This window comes from Palaemon carinicauda, chromosome 12, assembly GCF_036898095.1.
Source record: "Palaemon carinicauda isolate YSFRI2023 chromosome 12, ASM3689809v2, whole genome shotgun sequence".
Taxonomy (NCBI): Eukaryota; Metazoa; Arthropoda; class Malacostraca; order Decapoda; family Palaemonidae; genus Palaemon; species Palaemon carinicauda.
This window is the reverse complement of record NC_090736.1, coordinates 14,419,190-14,429,189: the sequence shown is the minus strand read 5'-3', so window position 1 is coordinate 14,429,189 and position 10,000 is coordinate 14,419,190. Positions and strand designations below refer to the sequence as shown.

Here is a 10,000-nt window from a genome sequence, read left to right as displayed (position 1 = left end):
AGCTCCCATTCTATCTAAACACTATATTGAGTCTGTGAAAAGAACAAGGCAGCAGAATTCCTTTAAAAAAACGCAGAAAAAGAACACTAAATCCAGGCAGAGACCAGTAAAGTATAAGTAGAAGTATAAAGTATAAGGAAGCAGAGTTTTATTTTCCGATAAAGAAACCATGAGATGAGAGATAAGAGATAAGAGACAAGAAGCAGCAGGGTTTGGTGTGACCTCGTTTCATTAGTCACCCAGGTCGATCTGCCTTTGACTTAAGATCACATCAGTCAAAGATCTGTCTTACGATAGCAAAGCACCTGCGGCCCCGGGCGTCTTGAACTGAAAATGATGGATGGATGCATAGAGGAGAGAGAGAGAGAGAGAGAGAGAGAGAGAGAGAGAGAGAAGATATATATATATATATATATATATGTGTGTGTGTATATGTATATATATTATATATATATATATAGAGAGAGAGAGAGAGAGAGAGAGAGAGAGAAAGGCTGTGAAGAAAGTAAGGGAGACACAGAGAGAGAGAGAGAGAGAGAGAGAGAGAGAGAGGCTGTGAAGAAAGTAAGGGAGACACAGAGAGAGAGAGAGAGAGAGAGAGAGAGGCTGTGAAGAAAGTAAGGGAGACACAGAGAGAGAGAGAGAGAGAGAGAGAAAGGCTGTGAAGAAAGTAAGAGAGAGAGAGAGAGAGAGAGAGAGAGAGAAAGGCTGTGAAGAAAGTAAGAGAGAGAGAGAGAGAGAGAGAGAGAGAGAGGCTGTGAAGAAAGTAAGGGAGACACAGAGAGAGAGAGAGAGAGAGAGAGAGGCTGTGAAGAAAGTAAGGGAGACACAGAGAGAGAGAGAGAGAGAGAGAGAGAGAGGCTGTGAAGAAAGTAAGGGAGAGAGAGAGAGAGAGAGAGAGAGAGAGAAAGGCTGTGAAGAAAGTAAGGGAGACAGAGAGAGAGAGAGAGAGAGAGAAAGGCTGTGAAGAAAGTAAGGGAGACAGAGAGAGAGAGAGAGAGAGAGAGAGAGAGAGAGGCTGTGAAGAAAGTAAGGGAGACACAGACAGTGATGAAAGAAGGGGGTGAATAAATAAAATAGACAGAAAGACAGTAATGAAAAAAGGGTGTGAATAAAACAAGAGACAGCTGCAGACAGACATAGAAGCAATTTATATGGGAAGATTAAGATGAAGATGAGGCATAATGAAGGCAAGAGAAAAACAAAGAATGCGAAAAGAAATAGGACAAGAGGCATGGAAGTAGGTGGTATATAATTGATCAATTATTATTATTATTATTATTATTATTATTATTATTATTATCATTGTTATTATTATTATCATTATTATTATTACTAGCTAAGCTACAGCCCTAGTTAGAAAAGCAAGATGCTATAAATCCAACGGCTCCAACAGGGAAAAATAGCCCAGTAAGGAAGGGAAATAAGGAAATAAATAAACGAGATATGAAGTAATGAACAATTAAAATTAAATATCTTAAAAACATTAACAAAATTAAAACAGATATTTCATAAAAAAAAACTATAAAAAGACTTATGTTAGCCTGTTCAACATAAAAACATTTGCGGCAAGTTTGAACTTTTGAAGTTCTACCGATTTAACTACCCAATTGGGAAGATCATTCCACAACTTGGTCACAGCTGGAATAAAGCTTCTAGAATACTGTGTAGTATTGAGCCTCATGATGGAGAAGGCCTGACTATTAGAGTCAACTGCCAGCCTAGTATTACGAACAGGATAGAACTGTCTGGGAGGATCTGAATGTAAAGGATGGTCAGAATTATCTACTAGTTTAAAATATTTTGTTTTTATATCATTGAATTGGTGGTTTAACAGTCACGATTATTAAAAACTACTCCCAATCTACTCATACTTCCCTTTTTCTTCCTTTCCTTCATAAATTCTAATTAAATCATCACAATTATTTTCATTCTTTTATCTTTTTACTTCTTTTTTTCTTACGCAACAGACACTGTGCCCTATTTGCATGCTATTTACATACTAAATTCATTACACTAAGCGAGGCAACGATTAAGCTAAGACTCCAAAAACCGACATTTTTTTTCCTTCATTAAAAGATTTCGAAACCAGTCTGAACTAAAGGGAAGATATTGTAGAGTTCTCAGTTCACTGCAGTGGAAGCTCAGAGACAGTATGTGACACGCAAAAAGAGAAGGTGAAACTGTGCCAAAAGTTACTGAGAATCTGAAGCAGAGAGAGAGAGAGAGAGAGAGAGAGAGAGAGAGAGATTTCAGATCATCAGTCTTGCCATCCATTGTTTACCTTCTTTGTGGTAAAATTAAGTTTAATGTTTGGTTGTGGAGGATTCTTCAATTTTATTTTTTCGTAGTAGTAGTAGTAGTAGTAGTAGTAGTAGTAGTAGTAGTAGTAGTAGCAGTAGTAGTAGTAGTAGTAGATTAACAATATTTACAAGTGATTCATCAATGAATCATTCTCTCTGAATGAACTTGGAGGTCAAATTAATAGCCGGAATATTTACAAAGAATCATTAAAAATAAAAAATGACCGTCAAATAATAATTTCTAAATCTTACCGTTTTCCAGAAATTAAAGATGATTTTTAACAAATCTTAAGAAACTGTAAATATAGCTCCATAAATGTTTTTAAAAACGACAATTTCCTGATCCCTATCTAATTTCGTTAATTGTTTAAACTTTTCTTTATTTCTTTCTTATTTTCACTGTTTATCCTATGAACCCTGCATTTTTTTCATCTGGTCGATAAACTATTTCTGTTCTACTCATATCCCTAAGCAATAATGATCAACACCCACTTATTTGCTTTTTAATTTGATTTTATCGATTCTCATTTCATTTATTCCAGATGAACTGACTTCATTGACTTTCCACTCAGGCCAATGACTCAAATTCATCTCTAATGCTTAGAACTTTTCTTATCGCAGTATTGCAGTTCTGATCTTAATAAATTTATGGAAGGCCATTCAGCACCGAGATGCAATGGGGGGGGGGAGGAGAGGAAGTTGCTCTATATAGTAAAAGTTGAAAGATGTGGTACAGCAAAATGGTAAAAAGGAAGAAGATTTGCAAAACATTGGGACACATTTCTTCTTCCTCTCCTTTTGGGAGGCATTTCTTTGCCAGTGAATCTGGCCAATTGCAGACAGAGTGCTTGAATGCCCTGCGTGTATTTGTGCTTCATGCATTTTACATTGTCTGATAAGTTTCTCTTTCCGTTTTCTCTTCCGAGTGCAATATTTATAAGAATATTTTTTCTAAATGTAAGAGGATATTTTTTGAGAACAATTGGGGTTTGCTGGTACTCGAGGATGTGTATATATGTTCATATATAAAGCTCCCTTTTTATATATTCCTCCGTTCCCTCAGCCCAGCTAATGTATGGAGATTTACTTCTGACATTGTAATATTTTCAAATATAAGACATTATTTCTTTAGAGTATTTACTTGAAGGTTTAAAGGTTTAAAGGCCGCTCACGAATGGCAGAGGCAAGGGACAGTGACATTGCCATATCGAGCAGGACAATGCCTTATAGACTGACCATATACATATGTTTCTAGTGAAGAAACAGAAAATTTTCCTTCCTAATATTTGCATTTAACATACCAAAATGCTCTCTCTCTCTCTCTCTCTCTCTCTCTCTCTCTCTCTCTCTCCACTTAGCTTTAATAGGCTTAAATGGTTCTTCCTCACTAAAAACAAAAAATAAAAAAATCTCGGTACATTTGGCAAAAGTGGCTAATGACTGTGGGGCAGATTTCCCCCAAGAGATGGCACTCATTAAAGAGTCAGAGGGAAAGAACGAGGAACACGACCAGCATACAAATAAATAATTAAATAAAGAGAGAGAGGGAAGGAGAGAAAATGCGGAACTAGAGAGGGAATCAGATTAAATTTGGTATAAGACGCAAATATACATTTCTTGATCTTTTACAGCATGCAGTAAAATCATGCTTATGGCACATACTGGTGGTACACACCTTAGCATAGTCTATGAATGCCCTGAAATTTGCAACACAGAAGCATTTATGTCGTAAATTAAATGAGGAAGCACAAGAAACTAGTAACAATTACATTACAACTTACAAGTTATGATTATTATTGCTAATTAACCTACAATTTTAATTGGAACCCAAGCATGCTATAAGCCTAAGGTCTCCAACAGGGAAATATAACCAAGTGAGGAAAAGAAATAAGAAAATAAATAAACTACCTAAGTAATGAATAATGAATATAAAATATCTTAAAGATCAGCAATAGTATTAAAATAGACTTGTCATAAAAACTATAGAGATTAAAGTCAGACTGTTCAACATGAAAACATTCGCAGCAAGTTTGAAATTTAAAAGTTATTGATTCCGATTCTAAAACAAGAAGAAAATAAATAAACTACATAAGTAATGAATAATGAATATAAGATATCTTAAAGGTCGCTCATGAATGGCAGAGACAAGGGACAGTGACATTGCCCTAGCAATCAGGACAATGCCCTAGAGACTGACCATATATTATATGATAAGCGCCCAAGCCTACTCTCCACCCGAGCTAGGACCAGGGAGGGCCAGGCAGTGGCTGCTGATGACTCAGCAGATAGATATATAGGCTCCCCCAAACCCCCCAACCTTAGCTCACAAGGATGGTAAGGTTGCAGACACTAATGGCACTAACGAGTCTGAGCGGGACTCGAACTCCCGACTGGCAAACACCAGGCAGAGACGTTACCAATCAGGCCACAGCAACAGCGAATAAATGGATCTGTCATATAAAAGCTGAGGGAATAATGTCATCCTGTTCAACATAAAAAGCATTCGCTATAAGTTTGAACTTCTAAACGGATTTTTGGGTGAGATCGCCATGTCGTCCTGATGGAAGTTCCTAAGGTAGCTTCAAAAGGATATATAATATATCCTTTTGAAGCTACCTTAGGAACTTCCATCAGGACGACATGGCTTGAGCCCAAAAAAGTTATTGATTCCGATTCCAAAGATTCCAAAACAAGTACGATGAACATTTCTAATTTTTTTTTTTTTTTTTTTTTTAACAGACGCGCCAGACGATGAACCTGAAATTCAAGGAGTTGAAAGCCACTACTCTTCAGGAGACTGGATTGATATCAATTGCACGTCACGACGGTCCCATCCACCGGCTCAACTATCTTTCACAGTCAACAATAACCCGGTAGGATATCTTTTTTAAGTAACAATTTCCATCCAGGTTTTTTCCTTGATATTGAAAAAAAAAAAATAAAACCTAGATGGAAATGGTTACTTTAAAAAAGTTTTTTTTCTTGCTATTAAGAGAAAAATAAAACCTGGATGGAAATGGTAACTTTAAAAAAGTTTTTTTTCTTGATATTAAGAGAAAAATAGAACCTGGTTGGAAATGGTAACTTTAAAAAAAGTTTTTTTTTTTCTTGATATTAAGAGAAAAATAAAACCTGGATGGAAATGGTTACTTAAAAAAAGTGGGTTTTATATCTTGATATTAAAACAAAAAAATTAACCTGGATGGAAATTGTTACTTAAAAAATTAGGTTTTTTCTTGATGTTGAAAAAAATAAAACCTGGATGGAAATGGTTACTTAAATAAATAGGTTTTTTATCTTGATATTAAAAAAACAAAACCTAGATGGAAATGGTTACTTTAAAGAAAAAGTAGTTTTTTCTTCTTGATATTAAAATGTCAGGATGCCATATAACTCATAATCAATCAATTTATCACTCTTGATATTAAAAACATTAAGATCAGTTGTTATAAACTATCATTACAAAATACAGATTCTACTTATTAATTTCAATTGATTTCTCACATTCTTAACATCTTAATTTTACTACAAATTTTTAATGGCTTTTTCACATTCTTAACATCTTAATTTTACTGCAAATTTTTAATGGGTTTTTCACATTCTTAACATCTTAATTTTACTGCAAATGTTTAATGGCTTTTTCACTTTCTTATCATCTTAATTTTACTGCAAATTTTTAATGGCTTTTTCACATTCTTAACATCTTAATTTTACTGCAAATTTTTAATGGCTTTTTCACATTCTTAGTATCTTAATTTTACTGCAAATGTTTAATGGCTTTTTCACATTCTTAACATCTTAATTTTACTGCAAATGTTTAATGGCTTTTTCACTTTCTTATCATCTTAATTTTACTGCAAATTTTTAATGGCTTTTTCACATTCTTAACATCTTAATTTTACTGCAAATTTTTAATGGCTTTTTCACATTCTTAGTATCTTAATTTTACTGCAAATGTTTAATGGCTTTTTCACATTCTTAACATCTTAATTTTACTGCAAATTTTTAATGGCTTTTTCACATTCTTAGTATCTTAATTTTACTGCAAATGTTTAATGGCTTTTTCACATTCTTAACATCTTAATTTTACTGCAAATTTTTAATGGCTTTTTCACATTCTCAGTATCTTAATTTTACTGCAAATGTTTAATGGCTTTTTCACATTCTTAACATCTTAATTTTACTGCAAATTTTTAATGGCTTTTTCACATTCTTAGTATCTTAATTTTAATGCAAATTTTTAATGGCTTTTTCACATTCTTAACATCTTAATTTTACTGCAAATTTTTAATGGCTTTTTCACATTCTTAACATCTCAATTTTACTGCAAATGTTTAATGGCTTTTTCACTTTCTTAACATCTTAATTTTACTGCAAATTTTTAATGGCTTTTTCACATTCTTAACATCTTAATTTTACTGCAAAATTTTAATGGCTTTTTCACATTCTTAACATCTCAATTTTACTGCAAATTTTTAATGGCTTTTTCACATTCTTAGTATCTTAATTTTACTGTAAATGTTTAATGGCTTTTTCACATTCTTAACATCTTAATTTTACAGCAAATTTTTAATGGCTTTTTCACATTCTTAGTATCTTAATTTTACTGCAAATGTTTAATGGCTTTTTCACATTCTTAACATCTTAATTTTACAGCAAATTTTTAATGGCTTTTTCACATTCTTAGTATCTTAATTTTACTGCAAATTTTTAATGGCTTTTTCACATTCTTAACATCTTAATTTTACTGCAAATTTTTAATGGCTTTTTCACATTCTTAACATCTTAATTTTACTGCAAATTTCTAATGGCTTTTTCACATTCTTAACATCTTAATTTTACTGCAAATGTTTAATGGCTTTTTCACATTCTTAACATCTTAATTTTACTGCAAATGTTTAATGGCTTTTTCACATTCTTAACATCTTAATTTTACTGCAAAATTCTAATGGCTTTTTCACATTCTTAACATCTTAATTTTACTGCAAATGTTTAATGGCTTTTTCACATTCTTAACATCTTAATTTTACTGCAAATTTCTAATGGCTTTTTCACATTCTTAACATCTTAATTTTACTGCAAATGTTTAATGGCTTTTTCACATTCTTAACATCTTAATTTTACTGCAAATTTCTAATGGCTTTTTCACATACTTAAAATCTTAATTTTACTGCAAATGTTTAATGGCTTTTTCACATTCTTAACATCTTAATTTTACTGCAAATTTTTAATGGCTTTTTCACATTCTTAACATCTTAATTTTACTACAAATTTTTAATGGCTTTTTCACATTCTTAACATCTTGATTTTACTGCAAATTTTTAATGGCTTTTTCATTCTTAACATCTTAATTTTACTGCAAATTTTTAATGGCTTTTTCACATTCTTAACATCTTAATTTTACTACAAATGTTTAATGGCTTTTTCACATTCTTAACATCTTAATTTTACTGCAAAATTTTAATGGCTTTTTCACATTCTTAACATCTTAATTTTACTGCATATTTTTAATGATTTTTGTCATATTCTTAAAAAAGGAGAGGTAGGAGATGTATGGATCAGATTTTTAGTTGGGCAGATACGCAAAAAAAAATATTTAGCAAAAGGTAAGGAGGTTCACGTTGGATTTATGGATCTGGAGAAAGATTATGATAAGAGTTGATGGGATATAATCTATTTTGAGCAACCATTTCCATTTCAGATTTTTTTACTTGATATTAAAACATTAAGGTCTGTTGTTATAGAGTCTTTTTTTAATGATTTCCCCAAAATTTTATTTCCAACTAATCAATTGCCCCATTGAACATATACCCGGTAACATCGGATGTTTTTTTTGCAGCCACCTGATGAACTGTATGGATCATGTAGCCCGCTATTGGCTGCTTATAGTTAAGGATCCAAAACAAATGCAAACTTTTCCAGCAATGTTAAAATTATTGAGTTTTCCTATAAAAAAATTATTGCAGATTTTGTGTATGAATTATGACAATAATTATGGGAATGGGAATAACTCAATTTCAGAACATCTTGATTACCCCAAAAATACGGGTCCATTACCCCACTGGGGTAATTTACCCCAGGGTTAGGAAACGCTGTATATTCTATCATTTCCAAACACAAATTTTACTTCTGTTTGATAAATAATTATTGTAAACAAATATCTTTGTGGGCATTTTGTTAAACGTTATCTACCAATGGTAAAACTTGTAGCTGTGGTCAGTAAGTTATCTATCTATCTATCTAAAAGCTTCAGCTGGGCTCCACAAGGCACTAGAAGAATTGGAAGACCTAGGCCTACATAGCTGAGGACTATGAAGCGCGAAGTAAATGATGATGAATGGAATAGGGAAGTAATAAAGAATCATGTTTTTTTTTTTTTTTTTTTTTTTTTTTTTTTTTTTTTTTTTTTTTTTTTTGTATATGAGGTTGAAGAATAAAATTATAGGGTAACAAATGATGGGGGGTGACTGATATCCTAAAAGGTAGTACCCCACTCCCAGAAGGACTCAGACTATTTAGCAGTTGTTTCACTATGAATCCAATTTACCATCACCATCTCTCTTCTCAGCCGTCCCTAGGATGGACCGAGCCTCAGAGGGACACCACCGACGAAAACGGCCTCACCACGTCGGTCCTGAGGCTCCACTTCTATCTAGCGGCGAAGTTACTGGATGAAGGGCAGGCCCGTATTAGGTGTTATTCGACGATCCCCAGGGTTTACGACAAATGGACCGAGGAGGTCATCATGACATCTCGACCTCACCATGCGTCAGTGCTCGACGGCGCTACGGCAGGTAGGTTGCACAGCTCCGACCCATGCATTCTTCCATAACAAATTATTCAGTTATTTCACATTATTTCTATTTTATTCAATCCATTTTCTTGAGCAAACTTAGCAACTTCGTTTTGTTTTGATCAAGTTTTTATAATTTATATAAGAGATATTTATTTTAATGCTGTTATTCTTAAAATATCTTATGTTTCCTTGTTTCCTTCTCTCACTGGGCTATTTTCCCTGTTAGAGACCCTGGGCTTATAGCATCCTGCTTTTCCAACAAGGGTTGCAGCTTAGCAAGTAATAATAATAATAATAATAATAATAAAAATAATAATAATAATAATAGCCTTTTAGTATTGTTCTGTAGTAATTACATATATTGATAAAAATAATACCAAGTTAACCCAAGGCATTATCTCTATTTTTATATTGCACCAAGTCTGCATACGATGTTGGTTCTCTCTCTGGTCGTTCCACTTACAGAAACGCATCCTTACGACTCACGGACGATAACGCTCATTTTCCCGTGCTCGCACCGTTAATTGCAAAACCGGGATTTTAAAGACAATAAAACTAATAGGTCGCTGTGAGCCAATAAGAGAGCAAGTGGAAATGGACGAGAAAGCAAAAGAAGTGGGTAAACATGAGATAATTAGATCCAGCCGATAAAAAGAAGACAAATTACCCCGATTCTTGTCCGAGTAGTTCTCTAATTGAGTGGGCACCCGGCCCCCCCTCCCCTACCCCTTACCTAAAAAGGTTAAGAGGGGGTCATGTAATAGGGATGTGTGAGGAGGAGGAGGGGGGGGTGGAAGTATTACACTCTGGGTAGACATTTTAGAATTTGAGGATGTAGGTAATCATTCTTTTTCGATTATCTATCATTGTCATTATTACTATGAGCTTTATCAAGATCATT

At 33.5% G+C, this 10,000-nt stretch overlaps 1 protein-coding gene across 1 annotated transcript in view; it reads left to right on the top strand.

Annotated features, from left to right (window-relative positions):
* LOC137650702 (uncharacterized) overlaps positions 1–10,000 on the top strand; it is a 23,472-nt gene that overhangs the window by 4,375 nt on the left and 9,097 nt on the right. The window contains exons 3-4 of the mRNA XM_068383865.1: positions 5,043–5,176; positions 8,872–9,097. Of these exons, the coding sequence (XP_068239966.1) occupies positions 5,043–5,176; positions 8,872–9,097 (360 nt within the window). The remainder of the gene's footprint in view (positions 1–5,042; positions 5,177–8,871; positions 9,098–10,000) is intronic.